The 27,272-nt window shown below is 50.8% G+C and overlaps 1 protein-coding gene across 1 annotated transcript in view; it reads right to left on the reverse strand.

Annotated features, from left to right (window-relative positions):
• Positions 1-866: 866 nt before the first annotated feature.
• Positions 867-27,272, reverse strand: part of CACNG1 (calcium voltage-gated channel auxiliary subunit gamma 1) — a 44,350-nt gene continuing 17,944 nt past the window's right edge. The window contains exons 2-4 of the mRNA XM_075348025.1: positions 13,041-13,115; positions 2,974-3,111; positions 867-2,124 (exon numbers count right to left, since the gene is read on the reverse strand). Coding sequence (XP_075204140.1) covers positions 1,898-2,124; positions 2,974-3,111; positions 13,041-13,115 — 440 coding nt within the window. The 3' untranslated portion in view covers positions 867-1,897. The remainder of the gene's footprint in view (positions 2,125-2,973; positions 3,112-13,040; positions 13,116-27,272) is intronic.

Genomic DNA, 27,272 nt, shown 5'->3' on the forward strand with positions numbered 1-27,272 from the left:
GCAGGTAAATGTAATCCTGTGTATTGTGGAGGAGCAGAGCGCTGTGCGGCAGGTAAATGTAATCCTGTGTATTGTGGAGAGGCAGAGCGCTGTGCGGCAGATAAATGTATTCCTGTGTATTGTGGAGAGGCAGAGCGCTGTGCGGCAGGTGAATGTAATCCTGTGTATTGTGGAGGAGCAGAGCGCTGTGCCGCAGGTAAATGTAATCCTGTGTATTGTGGAGAGGCAGAGCGCTGTGCCGCAGGTAAATGTAATCCTGTGTATTGTGGAGGGGCAGAGCGCTGTGCGGCAGGTAAATGTAATCCTGTGTATTGTGGAGGAGCAGAGCGCTGTGCGGCAGGTAAATGTAATCCTGTGTATTGTGGAGGGGCAGAGCGCTGTGCGGCAGGTAAATGTAATCCTGTGTAATGTGGAGGGGCAGAGCGCTGTGCGGCAGGTAAATGTAATCCTGTGTATTGTGGAGGAGCAGAGCCCTGTGCGGCAGGTAAATGCAATCCTGTGTATTGTGGAGGAGCAGAGCGCTGTGCGGCAGGTAAATGTAATCCTGTGTATTGTGGAGGGGCAGAGCGCTGTGCGGCAGGTAAATGTAATCCTGTGTATTGTGGAGGAGCAGAGCCCTGTGCGGCAGGTAAATGCAATCCTGTGTATTGTGGAGGAGCAGAGCCCTGTGCGGCAGGTAAATGTAATCCTGTGTATTGTGGAGGGGCAGAGCGCTGTGCGGCAGAGGTAAATGTACTTGGCGGAGTGCGTCAGGCGGGCAGAGTGTTTACTGGATCCTCTCCTCCGCCCAGTGCAGGACTATCACCCCCATTCTCTGCATCCTCCTGATGGGGTGCAGGTCGCGGTGTGAGGTGAAAATAAATTAATGAAGCTCCAAAGACGTCACGTTTACTGATATTCATAGCGGGAGCTGATATCACACCAGCAGGGGGCAGTGCGGACCCCACAAGTCACCTGTTCACTACGGCGTTCATAAGTGACAAGGATTCTTATTGGCCGGTTCAAAAATTCCAGCAGAAAGTGGGAGGGGCTTGCTGAGCATATTAAGGGGTGTGGCACTGTGAGCTGCCTGCCTATAAATGGGAGGGGCTTGCTCAGCATGTCCAGGGGTGTGGCACTGAGCGCTGCCTGCCTATAGATGGGAGGGGCCTGCTATGTATAGCTGTATGTGGGCAGGGTATATTGTGTCTTTGGGTTCCGGGGGCCTTTGTGTGTGTGTCACTAAGTTTGGGGGACTTTGTTGCTAGGTCGGTGGGGCCTTTGTGTATAAAAGGATGTGGGCAGGGCCTGGTGTATAACAAGGTGGGCGGGGCCTGGTGTATAACTGGAGGTGGGTGGGGCCTGGTGTATAAAAGGATGTGGGCGGGGCCTGGTGTATAACTGGAGGTGGGTGGGGCCTGGTGTATAAAAGGATGTGGGCAGGGCCTGGTGTATAACTTGAGGTGGGTGGGGCCTGGTGTATAACTTGAGGTGGGCGGGGCCTGGTGTATACCTGGAGGTGGGCGGGGCCTGGTGTATAACTGGAGGTGGGCGGGGTCTTTCATCTTTTTCTCGGCATGTGGGCGGGGTTAGGTGAAGTAATGGCTCAGTGTCGCCCTGGCGCTGTCCATTAACCAATGACATTTTGGCACGTGGGCTCTTTAAGTGACTGGAGGATTCTTCCGGAGGTGACAATAGTTTTCGGGCCCCGTGGAGGGGTCACTGGGGGTCCTCCCGGGTGACATGATGTGTCCATCACATAAAACCTTTATATACAGTAAAAAACATAGAAGCGGGGGAGGGGAAGGCGAAGGCGCAGTCCTCGGGGTCTCGGGGTTCAGAGCGTCTCTCACCCCCGGACTTTCATAGTTTCCGCCCCTTTATCTCCCCCGTCGTCCTGGGGGAATGTGGGGTCTTCTCACATCTCAGGCTCCGCGTCCATACACGTCTCCCATGGATTCCGGGGCATCCGGGGCAGAGAGATGAGCACGAGGGCGATCCCGCAGACGAAGAGCAGCGCGAAGGCCGAGCAGGCGCAGGCGAAGGACCAGGAGTAGTAGTACTCGATCCACACCGTCTCCTTACTGTCAATCATCCGGTGCACGGACTGACGGATCACCTCCGCCGAGATGATGATACACAGGCCTGCAAGAGACAGGGAGAGATGGTCTGCAGGGGTCAACACGCGGTCAGAGCGACAATCTGCAAGGGTCACCAAGGTGGTCTGAAGGCCAGTCTGCAGGTGTCACCAAGGGGGGCAATGCAACAGTCTGCAGGTGTCACCAGAGGGGTGGGAGCAACAGTCTGCAGGTGTCACCAGAGGGGTGGGAGCAACAGTCTGCAGGTGTCACCACAGGGGGGGGGGGGGGAGGGTGTGGGGGGCAGAGCGAAAGTTTGCAAAGGTCACCAGAGGGGTAGGGGCAACAGTCTGCAGGGGTCACTATGGGGGGCCTGAAGGACAGTCTGCAGGGGTCACCACGGGGGGCTGAGTCACAGAGGTCACCATAAAGGTAAGAGCGACAGTCTGCAGGGGTCATGGGGGCATAGTAAAAATCTGCAATGGTCACCACGGGGGGAGGGGGGGCGAGCAATAGTTTGCAGGGGTCATTATAGGGGTGCAAAGCGATAGTCTGCAGTGGTCACCATAGGGGTAAGAGTGACAGTTTGCAGGGGTCACCATGAGGGGCTGAGCTACAGTCTGCAAAGGTCTCTAGAGAGGGAAGAGTGACAGCCTGCAGGGTCACCACGGGGGGCCAAGCAACAGTCTGCAGGGGTCATCACTGGGTACAAAGTAATAGTCTGCAGGGGTCACCACAGGGGGCCGAGCGACATTCTGCCCCCTCAGCGGGTCTCCGCCCCCTCAGCCAGTCACTGCCCTCTCAGAAGGTTGCTGTCCCCTCATGCCACCTTGTAGGGACTCAGCCTGTCCAGCCCCGCCTTCCTGACTGCTTCCTTCAGTCGAGGTGTCTGGTGGGCGGAGCCTTGTGGACTCACCTGAGAAGACATAGAAGAGTCCGGCCGGCTTCAGGAGGTAGTCCAGCTTCTGCTTGAAGGACAGCAGCGTGCAGACCGTGCCCATGGTCATGAAGCCCACCCCGATGATGGCGATGGCGGCTGCCGAGATGCTGTACTCTGCAAGAGAAACCCGCACGTGTCAGCAGAGCAGCTCATCATGGTCCTGCGCACAGCTGCTGGGTTGTTACAATGTATCAGTGGCTGTAGAAGAGGAGAGCGCTGTGCTGCTGATGTTTGTCTGCACTGATACACTGTAACATCGCTCAGCTGTGGGAGCAGGACACGGTCAGGATAGTGTTTCTTTTTTTTTCAAGCTCTGGATGTTAAAGGGAATTTGTCAGCAGGTTTTTGCTATGTGAGGACAGCATGCTGCAAGGGTTAAAAAGCGAAAAGCAGCTGGGCCCCTCTTATCTGTGTGTGAGCTAATGTTTACATGTAAGATGGCAGGACTAGCTGGTGAGTAGTCCAGCACATCCCCCTGCTGTGATTGTGCAAGGACTGTGAGCTGTCAATATTGAGAGCCTGAGGTGGGGGGGGTGATACACCGCTGGATTCAGTCATCTGCATGATACACCGCTGGATTCAGTCATCTGGGTAATACACCGCTGGATTCAGTCATCTGCATGATACACTGCTGGATTCAGTCATCTGCGTGATACACCGCTGGATTCAGTCATATTCTGCGTGATACACCGCTGGATTCAGTCATCTGCGTGATACACCGCTGGATTCAGTCATCTGCGTGATACACTGCTGGATTCAGTCATCTGCGTGATACACTGCTGGATTCAGTCATCTGGGTGATACACTGCTGGATTCAGTCATCTGCGTGATACACCGCTGGATTCAGTCATCTGCGTGATACACCGCTGGATTCGGTCATCTGGGTGATACACCGCTGGATTCGGTCATCTGCGTGATACACCGCTGGATTCGGTCATCTGCGTGATACACCACTGGATTCAGTCATCTGTGTGATACACTGCTGGATTCAGTCATCTGCGTGATACACTGCTGGATTCGGTCATCTGGGTGATACACCGCTGGATTCAGTCATATTCTGGGTGATACACCGCTGGATTCAGTCATCTGCATGATACACCGCTGGATTCAGTCATCTGGGTAATACACCGCTGGATTCAGTCATCTGCATGATACACTGCTGGATTCAGTCATCTGCGTGATACACCGCTGGATTCAGTCATATTCTGCGTGATACACCGCTGGATTCAGTCATCTGCGTGATACACCGCTGGATTCAGTCATCTGCGTGATACACTGCTGGATTCAGTCATCTGCGTGATACACTGCTGGATTCAGTCATCTGGGTGATACACTGCTGGATTCAGTCATCTGCGTGATACACCGCTGGATTCAGTCATCTGCGTGATACACCGCTGGATTCGGTCATCTGGGTGATACACCGCTGGATTCGGTCATCTGCGTGATACACCGCTGGATTCGGTCATCTGCGTGATACACCACTGGATTCAGTCATCTGTGTGATACACTGCTGGATTCAGTCATCTGCGTGATACACTGCTGGATTCAGTCATCTGCGTGATACACTGCTGGATTCAGTCATCTGGGTAATACACCACTGGATTCAGTCATCTGCGTGATACACCGCTGGATTCAGTCATCTGGGTAATACACTGCTGGATTCAGTCATATTCTGCGTGATACACTGCTGGATTCAGTCATCTGCGTGATACACTGCTGGATTCAGTCATCTGGGTGATACACTGCTGGATTCAGTCATCTGCGTGATACACCACTGGATTCAGTCATCTGTGTGATACACTGCTGGATTCAGTCATCTGCGTGATACACTGCTGGATTCAGTCATCTGCGTGATACACTGCTGGATTCAGTCATCTGGGTGATACACTGCTGGATTCAGTCATCTGCGTGATACACCGCTGGATTCAGTCATCTGGGTAATACACTGCTGGATTCAGTCATCTGCGTGATACACCGCTGGATTCAGTCATCTGGGTAATACACTGCTGGATTCAGTCATCTGCGTGATACACCGCTGGATTCAGTCATCTGCGTGATACACCGCTGGATTCAGTCATCTGCGTGATACACCGCTGGATTCAGTCATCTGCGTGATACACTGCTGGATTCAGTCATCTGCGTGATACACTGCTGGATTCAGTCATCTGGGTGATACACCGCTGGATTCAGTCATCTGGGTGATACACCACTGGATTCAGTCATCTGGGTGATACACCGCTGGATTCAGTCATATTCTGGGTGATACACTGCTGGATTCAGTCATCTGGGTAATACACTGCTGGATTCAGTCATATTCTGGGTGATACACCGCTGGATTCAGTCATATTCTGGGTAATACACCGCTGGATTCAGTCATCTGGGTAATACACCTCTGGATTCAGTCATATTCTGGGTGATACACCGCTGGATTCAGTCATATTCTGGGTGATACACCGCTGGATTCAGTCATCTGGGTAATACACCGTTGGATTCAGTCATATTCTGGGTGATACACCGCTGGATTCAGTCATCTGGGTAATACACCTCTGGATTCAGTCATATTCTGGGTGATACACTGCTGGATTCAGTCATATTCTGGGTGATACACTGCTGGATTCAGTCATATTCTGGGTGATACACCGCTGGATTCAGTCATACTCTGGGTGATACACCGCTGGATTCAGTCATATTCTGGGTGATACACCGCTGGATTCAGTCATATTCTGGGTGATACACTGCTGGATTCAGTCATATTCTGGGTGATACACCGTTGGATTCAGTCATCTGCGTGATACACCGCTGGATTCAGTCATACTCTGGGTGATACACCGCTGGATTCAGTCATATTCTGGGTGATACACCGCTGGATTCAGTCATATTCTGGGTGATACACTGCTGGATTCAGTCATATTCTGGGTGATACACCGCTGGATTCAGTCATCTGCGTGATACACCGCTGGATTCAGTCATATTCTGGGTGATACACCGTTGGATTCGGTCATCTGCATGATACACCGCTAGATTCGGTCATCAGTGTGATACACTGCTGGATTCAGTCATCTGCGTGATACACTGCTGGATTCAGTCATCTGCGTGATACACCGCTGGATTCAGTCATCTGCGTGATACACCGCTGGATTCAGTCATCTGCGTGATACACTGCTGGATTCGGTCATCTGCGTGATACACCGCTGGATTCGGTCATCTGGGTGATACACCGCTGGATTCGGTCATCTGCGTGATACACCGCTGGATTCGGTCATCTGGGTGATACACCGCTGGATTCGGTCATCTGGGTGATACACCGCTGGATTCGGTCATCTGGGTGATACACCGCTGGATTCGGTCATCTGGGTGATACACCGCTGGATTCGGTCATCTGTGTGATACACCGCTGGATTCAGTCATATTCTGGGTGATACACCGCTGGATTCAGTCATATTCTGGGTGATACACCGCTGGATTCAGTCATCTGGGTGATACACCGCTGGATTCAGTCATATTCTGGGTGATACACCGCTGGATTCAGTCATCTGCGTGATACACCGCTGGATTCAGTCATATTCTGGGTGATACACCGTTGGATTCGGTCATCTGCGTGATACACCGCTGGATTCAGTCATACTCTGGGTGATACACCGCTGGATTCAGTCATATTCTGGGTGATACACTGCTGGATTCAGTCATATTCTGGGTGATACACCGCTGGATTCAGTCATCTGCGTGATACACCGCTGGATTCAGTCATATTCTGGGTGATACACCGCTGGATTCAGTCATATTCTGGGTGATACACCGTTGGATTCGGTCATCTGCATGATACACTGCTGGATTCAGTCATCTGCGTGATACACCGCTGGATTCAGTCATCTGCGTGATACACCGTTGGATTCGGTCATCTGCATGATACACTGCTGGATTCAGTCATCTGCGTGATACACCGCTGGATTCAGTCATCTGCGTGATACACCTCTGGATTCGGTCATCTGGGTGATACACCGCTGGATTCGGTCATATTCTGGGTGATACACCGTTGGATTCGGTCATCTGCATGATACACTGCTGGATTCAGTCATCTGCGTGATACACCGCTGGATTCAGTCATCTGCGTGATACACCGTTGGATTCGGTCATCTGCATGATACACTGCTGGATTCAGTCATCTGGGTAATACACCGCTGGATTCAGTCATCTGCGTGATACACCTCTGGATTCGGTCATCTGGGTGATACACCGCTGGATTCGGTCATCTGTGTGATACACTGCTGGATTCAGTCATCTGGGTAATACACCGCTGGATTCAGTCATCTGGGTAATACACCGCTGGATTCAGTCATCTGGGTGATACACTGCTGGATTCGGTCATCTGTGTGATACACCGCTGGATTCAGTCATCTGCGTGATACACTGCTGGATTCAGTCATATTCTGGGTGATACACCGCTGGATTCAGTCATCTGGGTGATACACCGCTGGATTCAGTCATATTCTGGGTGATACACCGCTGGATTCGGTCATCTGCGTGATACACCGCTGGATTCAGTCATATTCTGGGTGATACACCGCTGGATTCAGTCATATTCTGGGTGATACACTGCTGGATTCAGTCATATTCTGGGTGATACACCGCTGGATTCAGTCATCTGCGTGATACACCGCTGGATTCAGTCATATTCTGGGTGATACACCGCTGGATTCAGTCATATTCTGGGTGATACACCGTTGGATTCGGTCATCTGCATGATACACCGCTGGATTCGGTCATCAGTGTGATACACTGCTGGATTCGGTCATCTGCGTGATACACCGCTGGATTCGGTCATCTGGGTGATACACCGCTGGATTCGGTCATCTGGGTGATACACCGCTGGATTCGGTCATCTGGGTGATACACCGCTGGATTCGGTCATCTGGGTGATACACCGCTGGATTCGGTCATCTGGGTGATACACCGCTGGATTCGGTCATCTGGGTGATACACCGCTGGATTCGGTCATCTGGGTGATACACCGCTGGATTCGGTCATCTGGGTGATACACCGCTGGATTCGGTCATCTGGGTGATACACCGCTGGATTCGGTCATCTGCGTGATACACCGCTGGATTCGGTCATCTGGGTGATACACCGCTGGATTCGGTCATCTGGGTGATACACCGCTGGATTCGGTCATCTGGGTGATACACCGCTGGATTCGGTCATCTGGGTGATACACTGCTGGATTCGGTCATCTGCGTGATACACTGCTGGATTCGGTCATCTGCGTGATACACCGCTGGATTCGGTCATCAGTGTGATACACCGCTGGATTCGGTCATCTGGGTGATACACCGCTGGATTCGGTCATCTGGGTGATACACCGCTGGATTCGGTCATCTGCGTGATACACCGCTGGATTCGGTCATCTGCGTGATACACCGCTGGATTCGGTCATCTGCGTGATACACCGCTGGATTCGGTCATCTGCGTGATACACCGCTGGATTCGGTCATCTGCGTGATACACCGCTGGATTCGGTCATCTGCGTGATACACCGCTGGATTCGGTCATCTGCGTGATACACCGCTGGATTCGGTCATCTGGGTGATACACCGCTGGATTCGGTCATCTGGGTGATACACCGCTGGATTCGGTCATCTGGGTGATACACCGCTGGATTCGGTCATCTGGGTGATACACCGCTGGATTCGGTCATCTGCGTGATACACCGCTGGATTCGGTCATCTGCGTGATACACCGCTGGATTCGGTCATCTGCGTGATACACCGCTGGATTCGGTCATCTGCGTGATACACCGCTGGATTCGGTCATCTGCGTGATACACCGCTGGATTCGGTCATCTGCGTGATACACCGCTGGATTCGGTCATCTGCGTGATACACCGCTGGATTCGGTCATCTGCGTGATACACCGCTGGATTCGGTCATCTGCGTGATACACCGCTGGATTCGGTCATCTGCGTGATACACCGCTGGATTCGGTCATCTGGGTGATACACCGCTGGATTCGGTCATCTGGGTGATACACCGCTGGATTCGGTCATCTGGGTGATACACCGCTGGATTCGGTCATCTGGGTGATACACCGCTGGATTCGGTCATCTGCGTGATACACCGCTGGATTCGGTCATCTGCGTGATACACCGCTGGATTCGGTCATCTGCGTGATACACCGCTGGATTCGGTCATCTGCGTGATACACCGCTGGATTCGGTCATCTGCGTGATACACCGCTGGATTCGGTCATCTGCGTGATACACCGCTGGATTCGGTCATCTGGGTGATACACCGCTGGATTCGGTCATCTGGGTGATACACCGCTGGATTCGGTCATCTGGGTGATACACCGCTGGATTCGGTCATCTGGGTGATACACCGCTGGATTCGGTCATCTGCGTGATACACCGCTGGATTCGGTCATCTGCGTGATACACCGCTGGATTCGGTCATCTGCGTGATACACCGCTGGATTCGGTCATCTGCGTGATACACCGCTGGATTCGGTCATCTGCGTGATACACCGCTGGATTCGGTCATCTGCGTGATACACCGCTGGATTCGGTCATCTGCGTGATACACTGCTGGATTCAGTCATATTCTGGGTGATACACTGCTGGATTCAGTCATCTGCGTGATACACCGCTGGATTCGGTCATCTGGGTGATACACCGCTGGATTCAGTCATCTGCGTGATACACCTCCTGGATTCAGTCATATTCTGGGTGATACACTGCTGGATTCAGTCATATTCTGCGTGATACACCGCTGGATTCAGTCATCTGCGTGATACACCGCTGGATTCGGTCATCTGCGTGATACACCGCTGGATTGGCTTTGTGTGTGGATATCCGGTCCGGAATGCAGGGAGTGTTCTGTATTGTAAACGATCGCTCTCCGATGAGGAAGCAATAACTTGTCGACAGAGTCCCAGTGAAGGTTTCCATTCACTGACAGGAGGCCGAGAAATGAATATTAGACGTTGGCGGAGGAGGAGAAGCTGCATGGGAGTCATGGGGACAATCCAGGGTCCAGCGGGTGATAATCCCTCAGTGTCTGGCGGGGATTACTGTCCTGTCCTCACCCATCAGCGCAGATAATGCCATCACTCAGCGCCACATTCCTGCCCCCAAGGTCATAGCCATTATCTGTGTCTGCCCCTGCACCCACCTGTATGTCCTGCTGTCATCTGTATCTGCCCCTGCTGTCATCTGTATCTGCCCCTCCACCTGCACCAACCTGTATGTCCTGCTGTCATCTGTATCTGCCCCTCCACCTGCTATATCTCTCCCTACACCCACTTGTACCTGTCAATGCTACTATCTGTATCTGCCCCTGCTCCTGAACCCATTACATCTCTATGCTGCACCCACCTGTACCTGCCCCTTCTACCACCTGTACCTGTCTCTACATCCACCTGTACCTGCCCCTTCTACCACCTGTACCTGTCTCTACATCCACCTGTACCTGCCCCTTCTACCACCTGTACCTGTCTCTACATCCACCTGTACCTGCCCCTTCTACCACCTGTACCTGTCTCTACATCCACCTGTACCTGTCTCTACATCCACCTGTACCTGTCTCTACATCCACCTGTATCTGCCCCTTCTACCACCTGTACCTGTCTCTACATCCACCTGTATCTGCCCCTTCTACCACCTGTACCTGTCTCTACATCCACCTGTATCTGCCCCTTCTACCACCTGTACCTGTCTCTACATCCACCTGTATCTGCCCCTTCTACCACCTGTACCTGTCTCTACATCCACCTGTACCTGTCTCTACATCCACCTGTACCTGTCTCTACATCCACCTGTACCTGTCTCTACATCCACCTGTACCTGTCTCTACATCCACCTGTACCTGCCCCTTCTACCACCTGTACCTGTATCTGCCCCTTCTACCACCTGTACCTGTCTCTACATCCACCTGTACCTGCCCCTTCTACCACCTGTACCTGTATCTGCCCCTTCTACCACCTGTACCTGTCTCTACATCCACCTGTACCTGCCCCTTCTACCACCTGTACCTGTCTCTACATCCACCTGTACCTGTCTCTACATCCACCTGTACCTGTCTCTACATCCACCTGTATCTGCCCCTTCTACCACCTGTACCTGTCTCTACATCCACCTGTATCTGCCCCTTCTACCACCTGTACCTGTCTCTACATCCACCTGTATCTGCCCCTTCTACCACCTGTACCTGTCTCTACATCCACCTGTATCTGCCCCTTCTACCACCTGTACCTGTCTCTACTTCCACCTGTATCTGCCCCTTCTACCACCTGTACCTGTCTCTACATCCACCTGTATCTGCCCCTTCTACCACCTGTACCTGTCTCTACTTCCACCTGTATCTGCCCCTTCTACCACCTGTACCTGTCTCTACATCCACCTGTATCTGCCCCTTCTACCACCTGTACCTGTCTCTACATCCACCTGTATCTGCCCCTTCTACCACCTGTACCTGTCTCTACATCCACCTGTATCTGCCCCTTCTACCACCTGTACCTGTCTCTACATCCACCTGTATCTGCCCCTTCTACCACCTGTACCTGTCTCTACTTCCACCTGTATCTGCCCCTTCTACCACCTGTACCTGTCTCTACATCCACCTGTACCTGCCCCTTCTACCACCTGTACCTGTCTCTACATCCACCTGTACCTGTCTCTACATCCACCTGTACCTGTCTCTACATCCACCTGTATCTGCCCCTTCTACCACCTGTACCTGTCTCTACATCCACCTGTATCTGCCCCTTCTACCACCTGTACCTGTCTCTACATCCACCTGTACCTGCCCCTTCTACCACCTGTACCTGTCTCTACATCCACCTGTATCTGCCCCTTCTACCACCTGTACCTGTCTCTACATCCACCTGTACCTGCCCCTTCTACCACCTGTACCTGTCTCTACATCCACCTGTACCTGTCTCTACATCCACCTGTACCTGTCTCTACATCCACCTGTATCTGCCCCTTCTACCACCTGTACCTGTCTCTACATCCACCTGTATCTGCCCCTTCTACCACCTGTACCTGTCTCTACATCCACCTGTATCTGCCCCTTCTACCACCTGTACCTGTCTCTACATCCACCTGTATCTGCCCCTTCTACCACCTGTACCTGTCTCTACATCCACCTGTACCTGTCTCTACATCCACCTGTACCTGTCTCTACATCCACCTGTACCTGTCTCTACATCCACCTGTACCTGCCCCTTCTACCACCTGTACCTGTATCTGCCCCTTCTACCACCTGTACCTGTCTCTACATCCACCTGTACCTGCCCCTTCTACCACCTGTACCTGTATCTGCCCCTTCTACCACCTGTACCTGTCTCTACATCCACCTGTACCTGCCCCTTCTACCACCTGTACCTGTCTCTACATCCACCTGTACCTGTCTCTACATCCACCTGTACCTGTCTCTACATCCACCTGTATCTGCCCCTTCTACCACCTGTACCTGTCTCTACATCCACCTGTATCTGCCCCTTCTACCACCTGTACCTGTCTCTACATCCACCTGTATCTGCCCCTTCTACCACCTGTACCTGTCTCTACATCCACCTGTATCTGCCCCTTCTACCACCTGTACCTGTCTCTACTTCCACCTGTATCTGCCCCTTCTACCACCTGTACCTGTCTCTACATCCACCTGTATCTGCCCCTTCTACCACCTGTACCTGTCTCTACTTCCACCTGTATCTGCCCCTTCTACCACCTGTACCTGTCTCTACATCCACCTGTATCTGCCCCTTCTACCACCTGTACCTGTCTCTACATCCACCTGTATCTGCCCCTTCTACCACCTGTACCTGTCTCTACTTCCACCTGTATCTGCCCCTTCTACCACCTGTACCTGTCTCTACATCCACCTGTACCTGCCCCTTCTACCACCTGTACCTGTCTCTACATCCACCTGTATCTGCCCCTTCTACCACCTGTACCTGTCTCTGCCCCTTCTACCACTTGTAACTGTCTCTGCACCCACTATATCTGCCCCTGCTGCCCTCTGTATGGTGCCCCAGACCTGCACACTTGCCTTTCTGGGTGGTGACTTGCAGGATCTCGGCGTTTTCTCCGGAGGTGAAGTGCTTGAAGTACGAGCAGTTAACATCTGGAAGAGAAGTCAGGGGTGATTATCATAGACAAAGTATGTCCCCTCCAGCACAGCACCCCCTAGAGGTGACAAGCAAGTGCTGCAGCCTGCACAGCACCCCTAGGTGTAACAGGCAGGAGCTGCAGCCCACACAGCTCCCCCAAGAGGTAACAGGCAAGTTCTGCAGCCTACACAGCGCCCCCTAGAGGTAACAGGCAGGTACTGCAGCCCTCACAGCGCCCCCTAGAGGTGACAGGCTGGTACTTCAGCATGCACAGTGCCCTCTAGAGCTGACAGGCAGGTACTGCATCCAGCACAGCGCCCCCTAGAGGTGACTGGTAGGTACTGCGGCTCGCACAGCACCCCCTGGAGGTGACTGGTAGGTACTGCGGCTCGCACAGCACCCCCTGGAGGTGACTGGTAGGTACTGCAGTCCGCACGGCGCAAACTAGAGGTGACAGACAGGTACTGCAGCCTGCACAACGCCCCTTTGAGGGGATGGGCAGGTACTGTAGCCCACACAGCGCCCACTGCCCGCACCGCACCGCCTAGAGGTGACAGGCAGGTACTGCAGCCTGGACAGCGCCCTCCCCAGGTGAATATTTTTCCTGTTACACTTTGCCTGGATATTTTATATAATTTTACAGACTTTCTATTTATTTTACCACAGCTGAGCCCTGATGATATCTAGCACTATGGCCGCCACCCGGGTAAAGGCTGCGCATTACTGGGGGGCAGCGGGGCGGCAGCGCAGACCGTCACTCTCACCGCTCCCAGCAGCTGCCACATCCCAACACATTTCCTGCAGGTTTTCTGCTTCATTACTGCGATTCCCGGACTGTGGGCGCAGAAAACACGAGCTGTCGCATTGCATTATGTCGCCGCGGCCCCCCGCGCTGACAGCGCCGCTTCCTTGCTGTATTTATAACTTCCATAAAGAGCAGAGCAAAACTAGAGAAGGTTAAAGGGGCAGAGAAAAGCAAGCGGGAGACGACCCCGTCCACCTACAATGGAAACCATAGAATGGTCCCAGGGACTCCGGCGGAGGGGGAGGTTTCTGCTGCAGGAAGCTGCCTCCCAGCCACTTATTATAGTCCTCGGGGCCAATAATTCCTCGTTGTCAGCGCTCTCCGGTGATGTCTTATTATAATACCCAATATCGTCTTGTTCATTCCTCCACCCTGTAACATTTTCCGCCCTCAGACCCCCATTGCAGCATTCGCTGACCCCTCACATTTCTCCTTAGTCCCATTATGATATCAGATAAAATCCACATTCATTAGCAAAATATCATCTTACACTTGGCCGCTGTGCGGAGGGGAATGGCAGCTGCGGGGGTGGGGGGGGGGCAGGATGATTGCGATCGCCTCCATAGACTGCCTGGAGGTATTGGCATTAACACTTCCACCATTAGAGGGGTGGATTGAGGCTTCTGGACTCCGAGGGCAATGAAGCTGCGCCCCTGGTGGCCAACTGGCTGTATTACACCGTGATTTGTGACTCCTGAGTTCAGGACCATGATGTCGGATCTGCGCCACATTTATCATAACGATTGACTATTGTGGCTGAAACGCTCCGGGTTACATCTGCCATACCTGCGAGATTATGTCACGAGTGTTACTAACCGACATATTGCGACATTTCGTGCATTACCGGGCGGCACACACGGGGTATTTATATCTGATGTGTAACGAGTGCGGGGGATGGGGTGGTCCTGTTCTATGCCCCCCGTCTGCCGCTGTCAGTCATGGAGGGAGGAGAGCCGTAGACAGCTGGCTGTTTATGAGCGGCCATCGCGTGCTGCGGGACCATCCACTGTTTTATGTGAGCGGATTATTCTTAGAGCGAGCGCCATTTGCTGCAATAAATTCTGCTCCACATGAATGTCCGGCAGCTGCGGGTCAGCAAGACACAGGGCAGCATTGTGACGAGGGCGGAGGGGGTCCGCTCCAATCTGGGGGCCACACGGCAGCTGCCGCCCCTACATTACTGCATTACGCCGGTTCCCCCATCTCTGAGGGCAGCTCCCCAGAAGCCCCCAGAATACGTAGCGGCACAAGAATGGACTTCATGTCCCCCCACACCGGCCCTGAGTCACCCGCACGGGGCTGGGCAGTGTAAGCAATCCCACAGACTGACAGGTGCCGTCCAGAGTCAGGGTGAAGTGGCAGGAATGGGCACCGCGTCTTCTGTTACAGGGTCAATAAGCGAAGCATTCCTCAAGAGAAAGAGCAAAGAAGAATTTTCATGGCTCTAAATACACTCACTCTATGTGGCCCAAGCATATACCTAACGATAAAAGAGCCTGTCTGCAGCCACCACTAGGGGGAGCTCCCTGTATACACAGATACATAAGATCCTGTCTGCAGCCACCACTAGGGGGAGCTCCCTGTATACAGAGATACATGATAAGATCCTGTCTGCAGTCACCACTAGGGGGAGCTCCCTGTATACAGAGATACATGATAAGATCCTGTCTGCAGCCACCACTAGGGGGAGCTCCCTGTATACAGAGATACTCTAGTAGAGGGAGCTCCCTGTATACAGAGATACATGATAAGATCCTGTCTGCAGCCACCACTAGGGGGAGCTCCCTGTATACAGAGATACATGATAAGATCCTGTCTGCAGCCACCACTAGGGGGAGCTCCCTGTATATAGAGATACATGATAAGATCCTGTCTGCAGTCACCACTAGGGGGAGCTCCCTGTATACAGAGATACATGATAAGATCCTGTCTGCAGCCACCACTAGGGGGAGCTCCCTGTATACAGAGATACTCTAGTAGAGGGAGCTCCCTGTATACAGAGATACATGATAAGATCCTGTCTGCAGCCACCACTAGGGGGAGCTCCCTGTATACAGAGATACATGATAAGATCCTGTCTGCAGCCACCACTAGGGGGAGCTCCCTGTATACAGAGATACATGATAAGATCCTGTCTGCAGCCACCACTAGAGGGAGCTCCCTGTATACAGAGATACATGATAAGATCCTGTCTGCAGCCACCACTAGGGGGAGCTCCCTGTATACAGAGATACATGATAAGATCCTGTCTGCAGTCACCACTAGGGGGAGCTCCCTGTATACAGAGATACATGATAAGAGCCTTTCTGCTCTGTATTGCTGCCTCTGATACTGGGTACGTTGACTGTGTGCAAGGAAGCATGAAATGTGATGATTACCAAAGTATTCTATGTGGCAATGTAGTGTCCAGTGTCAGAAAGCCGGGTGCGTCCTAGGTCAGGGGTCTCCAGCAGGACAATGACCCCAAACACTTTAAGAAGCCGTGGAAATGGACGGAAACAAAGCGCTGGAGGGTTCTGAAGAGGCCGCAATAAATCCAGATCTAAACCCCATTGACACATTGGAGAGATCTGAAGATTGGGATAAGAGAAGAGAAGACGCCTTCAGATATGAGAGACCTGGAGACGTTTATAAAGAAGAGATTCCAGGTGAGAGGAGGAAGAACCTTGGGGACGGGTAAAGGAGGCGACTGATGAAATGGATTTATTCCAGAGGGTAAAGGACGCAGCCAAATATTAACAGGAGGGGACAACAATTCTGTCCGTCCATTTTCAAAATTTTGTGTGAAATTTTGGCCAAATCTTCTGTTTTTCTCAGTTTTTTTTGTGTTGTTCCAATAAACACAAAGGAAATAAACCTGTGAATAACAAATCGTGTAATTATAAGAGGTCTGCGAGGGGAAAACGGAATGAACAGTCACAGGATTTTTAGATCGATTGATCACTGAACTCAGTAAAAATGTCAAAAATATTCCGTCACGTACAGTTTTTTCCCACAAACACTGACTCCAGCGGCTTCTTCATACTTGGACTTGTTGCGTGACCTTTGGTGGGTGATTTTGGGGTCATTAGATATTGATGGACGCTGTTTTGCGATTGGCTGCTGTGAGCAGCGAAGATTCTCTTGACCAGCTTCCAAATGAATGTGGTGGTAGCAACCAATCAGAGCACAGCTTTCATTTTACCTCAGGCAGCAGTGTAAGTACTGAAGGCTACCCTTTTTTTTTGCCACAGTTTATAGGAGTAGTGTGGTGTGAATAGCAACCAATCAGAGCACAGCTTTCACTTTACCTCAGCAGCTAAGGACTAAAGGCTGCACTGTGATTGGTTGCTATGAGGAGTAAAGGCAGATTTTCTTTGTCACAGGCGATAAGTGTGGTGTTGTCCATAGCAACCAATCAGAGCTTAGCTTTCACTTTACCTCAGCAGTGTGAGTACTGAAGGCTGCACTGTGATTGGTTGCTATGGGCAGTAGTGGCAGAGTTTCTTTGGGACAGAGTCCATCGGACTGTGTACTCTGCTCACCACCATTCCGTGCAGTATTCAGTGGTTGTGGTGGATGAAGCTTCTGTTCCTAACAACATGATCGAAATGGCTACAAGGGAGAGTCGGAATTAAAAAGAAGAAAAAATGGCTCCAGCTCCAAGAAGAGGTAAGTAAAAAATTCTTTGTCTTTTTTCACCCATACACCTGTAGACAGTGATCTCTTGTGGGCAGGGTCCTCACTCCTCCTGTACCCTCACCCATCCCTTGTAGACTGTGATCTCTCACGGGCAGGGTCCTCACTCCTCCTGTACCCTCTCTCATCCCTTGTAGACAGTGATCTCTAGCGGGCAGGATCCTCACTCCTCCTGTACCCTCTCTCATCCCTTGTAGACAGTGATCTCTAGCGGGCAGGGTCCTCTGTCCTCCTGTACCCTCACTCATCCCTTGTAGACAGTGATCTCTCACGGGCAGGGTCCTCACTCCTCCTGTACCCTCACCCATCCCTTGTAGACTGTGATCTCTCACGGGCAGGGTCCTCACTCCTCCTGTACCCTCTCTCATCCCTTGTAGACAGTGATCTCTAGCGGGCAGGATCCTCACTCCTCCTGTACCCTCACTCATCCCTTGTAGACAGTGATCTCTAGCGGGCAGGGTCCTCTGTCCTCCTGTACCCTCACTCATCCCTTGTAGACAGTGATCTCTCGCAGGCAGGGTCCTCTTTCCTCCTGTACCCTCACTCATCCCTTGTAGACAGTGATCTCTCACGGGCAGGGTCCTCACTCCTCCTGTACCCTCTCTCATCCCTTGTAGACAGTGATCTCTAGCGGGCAGGGTCCTCCCTCCTCCTGTACCCTCACTCATCCCTTGTAGACAGTGATCTCTCGCAGGCAGGGTCCTCTTTCCTCCTGTACCCTCACTCATCCCTTGTAGACAGTGATCTCTCACGGGCAGGGTCCTCACTCCTCCTGTACCCTCTCTCATCCCTTGTAGACAGTGATCTCTAGCGGGCAGGGTCCTCCCTCCTCCTGTACCCTCACTCATCCCTTGTAGACAGTGATCTCTCGCAGGCAGGGTCCTCTTTCCTCCTGTACCCTCACTCATCCCTTGTAGACAGTGATCTCTCACGGGCAGGGTCCTCACTCCTCCTGTACCCTCTCTCATCCCTTGTAGACAGTGATCTCTAGCGGGCAGGATCCTCACTCCTCCTGTACCCTCTCTCATCCCTTGTAGACAGTGATCTCTAGCGGGCAGGGTCCTCTGTCCTCCTGTACCCTCACTCATCCCTTGTAGACAGTGATCTCTCGCAGGCAGGGTCCTCTTTCCTCCTGTACCCTCACTCATCCCTTGTAGACAGTGATCTCTCACGGGCAGGGTCCTCACTCCTCCTGTACCCTCTCTCATCCCTTGTAGACAGTGATCTCTAGCGGGCAGGGTCCTCTGTCCTCCTGTACCCTCACTCATCCCTTGTAGACAGTGATCTCTCACGGGCAGGGTCCTCACTCCTCCTGTACCCTCACCCATCCCTTGTAGACAGTGATCTCTAGCGGGCAGGACCCTCACTCATCCCTTGTAGACAGTGATCTCTCGCAGGCAGGGTCCTCTTTCCTCCTGTACACTCACCCATCCCTTGTAGACAGTGATCTCTCGCAGGCAGGGTCCTCTTTCCTCCTGTACACTCACTCATCCCTTGTAGACTGTGATCTCTCGCAGGCAGGGTCCTCTTTCCTCCTGTACCCTCACTCATCCCTTGTAGACAGTGATCTCTCACGGGCAGGGTCCTCACTCCTCCTGTACCCTCACTCATCCCTTGTAGACAGTGATCTCTCACGGGCAGGGTCCTCACTCCTCCTGTACCCTCACCCATCCCTTGTAGACAGTGATCTCTAGCGGGCAGGGTCCTCACTCCTCCTGTACCCTCACTCATCCCTTGTAGACAGTGATCTCTCACGGGCAGGGTCCTCACTCCTCCTGTACCCTCACTCATCCCTTGTAGAATGTGATCCCTCACGGGCAGGGTCCTCTTTCCTCCTGTACCCTCACTCATCCCTTGTAGACAGTGATCTCTTGCAGGCAGGGTCCTCACTCCTCCTGTACCCTCACCCATCCCTTGTAGACAGTGATCTCTAGCGGGCAGGGTCCTCACTCCTCCTGTACCCTCACTCATCCCTTGTAGACAGTGATCTCTCACGGGCAGGGTCCTCACTCCTCCTGTACCCTCACTCATCCCTTGTAGACTGTGATCCCTCACGGGCAGGGTCCTCTTTCCTCCTGTACCCTCACTCATCCCTTGTAGACAGTGATCTCTTGCAGGCAGGGTCCTCACTCCTCCTGTACCCTCACCCATCCCTTGTAGACAGTGATCTCTAGCGGGCAGGGTCCTCCCTCCTCCTGTACCCTCACTCATCCCTTGTAGACAGTGATCTCTCACGGGCAGGGTCCTCTTTCCTCCTGTACCCTCACCCATCCCTTGTAGACAGTGATCTCTCACGGGCAGGGTCCTCACTCCTCCTGTACCCTCACTCATCCCTTGTAGACTGTGATCCCTCACGGGCAGGGTCCTCTTTCCTCCTGTACCCTCACTCATCCCTTGTAGACAGTGATCTCTTGCAGGCAGGGTCCTCACTCCTCCTGTACCCTCACTCATCCCTTGTAGACAGTGATCTCTCACGGGCAGGGTCCTCTTTCCTCCTGTACCCTCACCCATCCCTTGTAGACAGTGATCTCTCACGGGCAGGGTCCTCTCTTCTCCTGTACCAGTCTGTGCCTTGCTTTGTTTGATTTATGTACGTGTCCCTACTATGTATACCCCTTTTCACTTGTAAAGTGACATGGAATAAATGGCCCTATAATAATAATAATAATAATAATAATACATTTTGAATACAACCTTGGGGGAATAAGGGAAACTGGCGACTCGTTTCGAACTAAGCTGCGTTCTTTCTCAAAGCCTTCCTGGATCAGAAGAGTTTCCCGGCATGCTTAAGTACAAATCATCAACCAATAAGACACTTTCAAAAAGAAAGAAAAAAAACAAAACAAAACACGTGAACAATTATGGCCTATTAAGCAAAGTCTATTAGTAAAATGGAACCCACATAACATACATATGCCATACAAAAGTGAGCAGGAATGGAGGGACAAGGAAGGAGGATCCAGCTTCCGGAATATAATAAAATCTTCAAGCTTTATTTCAAAGGTCAATATAAAAATTATGAAAAGTGGATAAGGTCAAGGAGCCCAGGTGCGGCAACGCGTTTCGAATGCTACCTGCGTTCTTTATCAAGCAGGAATGGAGCATGGATTCTCTATCAATTTAAGCCATTAGGAAATCTAGAGACCAAATCAAAATTATTCCAATTAACAATACAAACTGCCTGAGTAATAATATGTAATTCACAAAAACCTCAAAAATCTAATAAAACCAATTATCTTTATTAGTATACATTAAAATAATATAGCATCGAGTTTTTAACCAACACAGTAGTTTGCAGGGTAAGAGAGCGGGACTAAATCTATGGAGTCCCTAGGAAGCCCTAGAGAACAACGGCGGGTATGACCCCATACATTTTTGGCCGCCCCTGTCCACGTCGGCTGACCCTCTCTTTCTCCTGCCAATAATAGGATCAATTCAGCTGCTCATAAAGAGTCCAAAGGGGTTCTAACCATTATATGTCTAAAGAACACTATAAGTGCAAATAATAGCATAAGTCAATATAAATAAGATCCCTGTAACAAAATAGGCAGCAATAACAAACACCATGAAAAATTACAAGGTCTAAGATTAAAAATGTGTCAAAGACGAACACAGGATATACACCTAACAAAAAGCAGCTGAATACTCATATACAAATTGGGTATAATAACCCACATCCCCATCTACTAAACAACCCCTGGCAAAAATTCTGGCCTCACCTGGCTCTGAGAATGTTCATTCAGTTGTTTACTTTTGTTTTAAAAAAACAGATCACAGACGGCAAAAAACTAAAGTAATTTCAAATGTCATCCTTCTGGCTTTGAAATAAACTGTGGGAAAAAAGGCGCAAAATAGGGTCTTATCCGGTATAACAAATGGAATAAGGAATGTGCAATGGAAGCACTCACCTGGTGGGGTTGTGTGAGTCACAACACCCTTAATCGCATAAAACAAACGTGGAAGGCAGCAGTCCTGCAATAGTAGAGTAGTTTCGGATGATTGGAGAAAAGCAGGTTAAATACCGCGCCAAACCACAGGAATCAAGATGAAGAAGTAATTCTCTTTTCTTTATTTTCACAGGTCTACGCGTTTCAAGGACATATCCGTCCTCTTCCTCAGGACAAATGCAGAGAACACTCTGCATTTGTCCTGAGGAAGAGGACGGATATGTCCTTGAAACGCGTAGACCTGTGAAAATAAAGAAAAGAGAATTACTTCTTCATCTTGATTCCTGTGGTTTGGCGCGGTATTTAACCTGCTTTTCTCCAATCATCCGAAACTATCCTTCTGGCTTTAAGAAACACTAAAAAAATCATGAAAACATAATGTGCAGCCAGTAACTGTTAATTTTCAAGACCAAACAGGGGAAAAATTATGGAATCACTCAATTATGAGGAAAAAAATTATGGAATCGTGAAAAACAAACAAAAGAACCCTCCAATACATCACTAGTATTTTGTGGCGCCACCTCTGGCTTTTATAACAGCTTGCAGTCTCTGAGGCATGGACTTAATGAGTGACAAACAGTATTCTTCATCAATCAAGCTCCAACTTTCTCTGATTGCTGTTGCAGATCAGCTTTGCAGGTTGGATCTTGTCATGGACCATTTTCTTCAACTTCCACCAAAGATTTTCAATTGGATTGCGATCTGGACTATTTGCAGGCCATGTCATTAACCTTATGTGTTTTCTTTCAAGGAATGTTTTCACAGTTTTTGCTCTATGGCAGAATGCATTATAATCTTGATAAATGATTTCATCTGCCCCAAACATCCTTTCAATTGATGGGATAGGAAGTGTCCAAAATGTCAATGTAAACTTGGGCATTTATTGAAGATGTAATGACAGCCATCTCCCCAGTGCCTTTATCTGACATGCATCCCCATATCATCAATGACTGTGGATATTTACATTTTCTCTTCAGGCAGTCATCTTTTTATTGTTTAGCTTTTCTGTAATTAAATCCCATTTCCTTTAGGCGGTTTCTTATAGTTCGGTCACAGACATTGACTCAAGTTTCCTCCCATTTGTTCCTCATTTGTTTTGTTGTGCATTTCCTGTTTTAGAGACATATTGCTTTAAGTTTCCTGTCTTGACGCTTTGATGTCTTCCTTGGTCTACCACTATGTTTGCCTTTAATAAACTTCCCATGTTGTTTGTATTTGGTGCAGATTTTAGACAGCTTACTGTGAACAACCAACATCTTCTGCAACATTGCGTGATGATTTACCCTCTTTTAAGAGTTTGATAATCCTCTCCTTTGTTTCGATTGAGATCTCTGGTGTTGGAGCCATGATTCATGTCAGTCCACTTGGTGCAGCAGCTCTCCAAGGTGTGATCACTCCTTTTTGGATGCAGACTAACGAGCAGATCTTATTTGATGCAGATGTTAGTTTTAGGAATGAAAATTTACAGGGTGATTCCATAATTTTTTCCTCATAATTGAGTGATTCCATAATTTTTCCCCCGCTGCACGTTATGTTTTCATTATGGTTTTTTTTAGTGTTTCTTAAAGCCAGAAAGTTGCCATTTGAAATGACTTTACTTTTGTTTAAAAAAAGCAGGTCACAGACGGCAGAAAAATAAAAAACTGAAAACACATCCTCAGAGCCAGGTGAGGCCATCATTTTTGCCAGGGGTTGTAGGAAGTTAAGGATGAACTACTTCCCTTTAAAAGATACCAAAAACGTCCTGCCTCGACGCGTTTCCCCTTTAACGTAAGGTTCCTCAGGAGGCCGGGGAGGTATAGAGAATCCTGGAGAAATGATCCATGGCTGTGTGCCCACTCTGCCGTGACATATGAAAGTCATGCATCTCAAATTAATTTTCTGGATTTGATTCTAATTGGTATCCCTAACAAACCGATCCAGACCAGACTATATCGTAAACAACTGTCTGGGAATACATTGTTACACGCAACCAGTTTTCACCCCAAACATGTCATTAAATCAATTCCGGTGGGGGAAGTTACCAGGGTTGTGTGTAATTGGAGAGTTTTTTTGACAGCACAAATTCAAAAAAAACATATAATTCAACAATATATACACTGTAACTCGCAGAATGTGGTGTATATAATCAGATGTTCTTTGTTCCAAACTTTACGTAGGTTGTACTACAAGGAACTTGAAAGTTAGAATAAAGGAACATTTAAATGATATATCAAATATTAAGAACTCTGGACGTAACAGCTCTGCTGCGGCAAAACTCTTCATTGCACCGCATGATTGCCAGATAACTCTAGAGCGGGCTTTACGCGCTACGATATCGTTAAAGGGAACCTGTCATCAGAAATTTAGCTTGAAACCTAAAACTTTCCCCCTCTGCAGCTCCTGGGCTGCATTCTAGCAAGGTTCCTGTACTTTTTGTGGCCCCTTTTAAACCAAATTAAATACTTTATAAACTTGTACCTTTTGCTATGTAAATTTTGTAAATCGTCCATGGGGGCGGGCTCTCTGCTGACCATTGCTGTTCCTCCAGCAGATTTACGCCGTCCCCCCACGCTCCATTTCATCCATCAGGACGCCGCCCATGCCAGGATCGCTGGTGACGTGTGTCACAAGCACGAGATTATGGGCGGCGCTGTGATTGCATCGCAAGTGCCCGCCCATAATCTTGTGGACGCGCTTTCCCCCACTGCCTCCAGCGTTCTGCGCTGACCAAATGACCCGATGTCACCTCCTTCCCATATTACCATGCAGCAGGGCAAGATGGGAAAGAGGTAACGTCGGGTCATCTGGCCTGCAAGCGCTTGCGCAGAACGCTGGAGGAAGAGGGGAAAGTGCGGTCACGAGGTTATGGGCGGCACTTGCTGATGACACTCACAGCGCCGCCCATAACCTCGTGCCTGCGCAAAACGTCACCAGCTGTCACACGTGCACACAATGCACAGTACCGCTACAGTCGCACAGCGCATGCGCAGGACCACGGGCGCCCAGGGGCGGCGTCCTGAGATATGAAATTCAGCGTTGGGGGGGCGGCGTAAATCTGCAGGAGGAACAGCAACGATCACCAGAGAGCCCGCCCCCATGGACGATTTACAAAATTTACATAGCAAAAGGTACAAGTTTATAAAGTATTTAATTTGGTTTAAAAGGGGCCACAAAAAGTACAGGAACCTCCTGGAATGCAGCCCAGGAGCTGCAGAAGGGGAAGCTTTTAGGTTTCAAGCTAAATTTCTGATGACAGGTTCCCTTTAATGAATTATCGTCGGGGTTACGTTGTTTGTGACGCACATCCGGCGTCATTAACAATATCGCAGCGTGTAACACTTATGTGCGACCTTAAACGGTCGCAAAAGCGACCAAAATCGTTTGCCGCGGAGAGGTCGTCCTAAAACAAAAAATAGTTTGCCTCTCATTAGCGATGTTGTTCTTCGTTCCTGTGGCAGCACACATCGCTGTGTGTGACACCGCAGGAGCGAGGAACATCTCCTTACCTGCCTCCATTGGCAATGCTGAAGGAAGGAGGTGGGCGGGATGTTTACGTCCCGCTCATCTCCGCCCCTCCGCTTCTATTGGCCACCTGCCGTGTAACGTCTCTGTGATGCCGCACGACCCGCCCCCTTAGGAAGGAGGCAGGTCGCCAGCCAGAGCGACGTCGCAGGGCAGGTAAGTCCGTGTGACGGGGGTAAGCCTAGTTGTGCACGTCGGGCAGCGATATGCCCGTGTCGCACAACCAACGGGGGCGGGTACAATCCCTTGTGATCTCGCTAGCGAGATTGCAGCGTGTAAAGCCCACTTTATTCAAGTGATCGGCATGGAAAAAGTGAATAATCCACCAAGAAGTGGTGACATCAAAAGAGCATTATTGATTTGGACTCTAGATTTCTTAATGGCTTAAATTTCCGCAAAGAATCCATGCTTGATTACTGCTTCATTACTGATTGTATGGCATACAGTATGTATGTGTGGCGCCCTGGACAAGCCAGGACGTCACAGGTACTGCAACAACACACCCCACACCCCGGTTAGGAACATCAAGGTCAGACACAAATCCTTGTTGCCTCCCTCCAGGGGCTGATGTCCACACCAGGTGGGGTGGAGCCAGGCGGTTGGCTCCTCCCACTGAGGAGTTCACAGCCCTGGAGGCGGGAAAAAGGAGTTAGTTGGAGTTCCGTGAGGGAAAGTGAAGGAGGGGAAGTAGTAGTTGAGGAGCTGGAGCAGACTGACCATGTCCGGGTACGTGGCCCGGGCACCTGAGAGCAAGGTTGGCAGACGGTGGTGACCGTCTGCAGGCGAGGCCGGTCGACGCGGAACCGTAGGACCGGGGTAGGGCGGTGGCCCGCCGGTACCGAACCGGGGAGTGAAGAGAGGCCAGCACCATTCGGCAGGGCCTACAGACCCCGACCAGGCTTGGAGTCGCCGTTAAACCGGTCAAATCCGTCAGCGACTGGAACCTCCAGGGTTTCCCAGCAGTAAAGACCCGACTAAAGGCAACCGTCCAAACCGTGAGGGAGATAAAGCTACCGCCAGAGCTAGAGCTCCCAGGGCCAGAGCCTTGGGGCAAAGGAAGGGCTCCCTTAGCCAACCTTCCCGTGGGGAGCGGGCTATCAGTGGGAAGCCATTGGAGCCGAGAACAGAACACCGGGCAGGGAGAGACAGTTACCGCCAACCTACCGGGAGTGACTGCCGCAGCAGTCTGTGGGACTCGTCCATCCAGCCATTTGTTTTACCAGAGACTCCGTGTGCGTTACTGGCTGAGTAAGTACCACCGTGCTGTCTGGCACTGCGCTGCCCCGCGACCCTGCACCCGGCCAGGCCCCGCAACCCACCTTCCGACCTCCACCACCGGGCCCCGGGACCACCAAACCCCCCCCTACCCACGGAGGGGAGAAAACATCTCAGCTGCTCCCTGTCAACGCTCCCGGGATCCCCGTACAGAGCAGCGGTGGTGTCCCAACCTCACCACAAACCGTGGGTGGCGTCACGGAAAATATCCCTAAACCAAACCACCCCTTTCACTCACGGGCGAGGAGCGCCGCTCGAGTCCCCGGGATCCGGCCCACCGCTCGAGCCACCGACCGAGTGAGCAGCAGCAACAGCCGGACCCGAGCAGTGGGTGAGCGCAGCGCCCTCCCCGCCCGCGACATATGCTATATGGGTTCTTCTTTTTTACTGATGGACTTTCCTTAATTAGTATTAATTGTTCACGTTTGTTTTTTTTTCTTTCTTTTTGAAACTGTCTTATTGGTTGATGGTTTCTACTTAAGCATGCGGGAAACTCTTCTGATCCAGGAAAGCTTTGTGAAAGAACACAGCTGAGTTCAAAACGCATCGCCGGTTTCCCTTATTCCCCCACGCTTGTATTCAAGTTTTATATTTGTAAATGGAATAAAGACTGTGATTGTGAGATATTGTGGGTCATGTACCACTTTGTGTGGGTTCATGTTTTGGACGTCGTGGGCTGTCTATTTGATGTATTGTTTATCCTGTTTGCACGGTTATAACTCCTTGAAGCACTTCTGTCCCTAGGTGTGGAGGAGGGGGCCTGGGATCCACCTAAACTCTCTAGTTACTTGAAGAATTGGGCAGTCTGTTTGAGAACTTGAAGAGAGAAGGATTGATCCTCTGGGAGAAGCTGCGGCTTTTTATCGCTTATTGGACTATATTCGTGGTTCTGGACTATTTTACCCTCTGTTTTGTGGATTATGTTATAGACCGTTTGATTTGCTTGGAATAAATGTTCTTTG

This window comes from Anomaloglossus baeobatrachus, chromosome 5, assembly GCF_048569485.1.
Source record: "Anomaloglossus baeobatrachus isolate aAnoBae1 chromosome 5, aAnoBae1.hap1, whole genome shotgun sequence".
NCBI lineage: Eukaryota > Metazoa > Chordata > Amphibia > Anura > Aromobatidae > Anomaloglossus > Anomaloglossus baeobatrachus.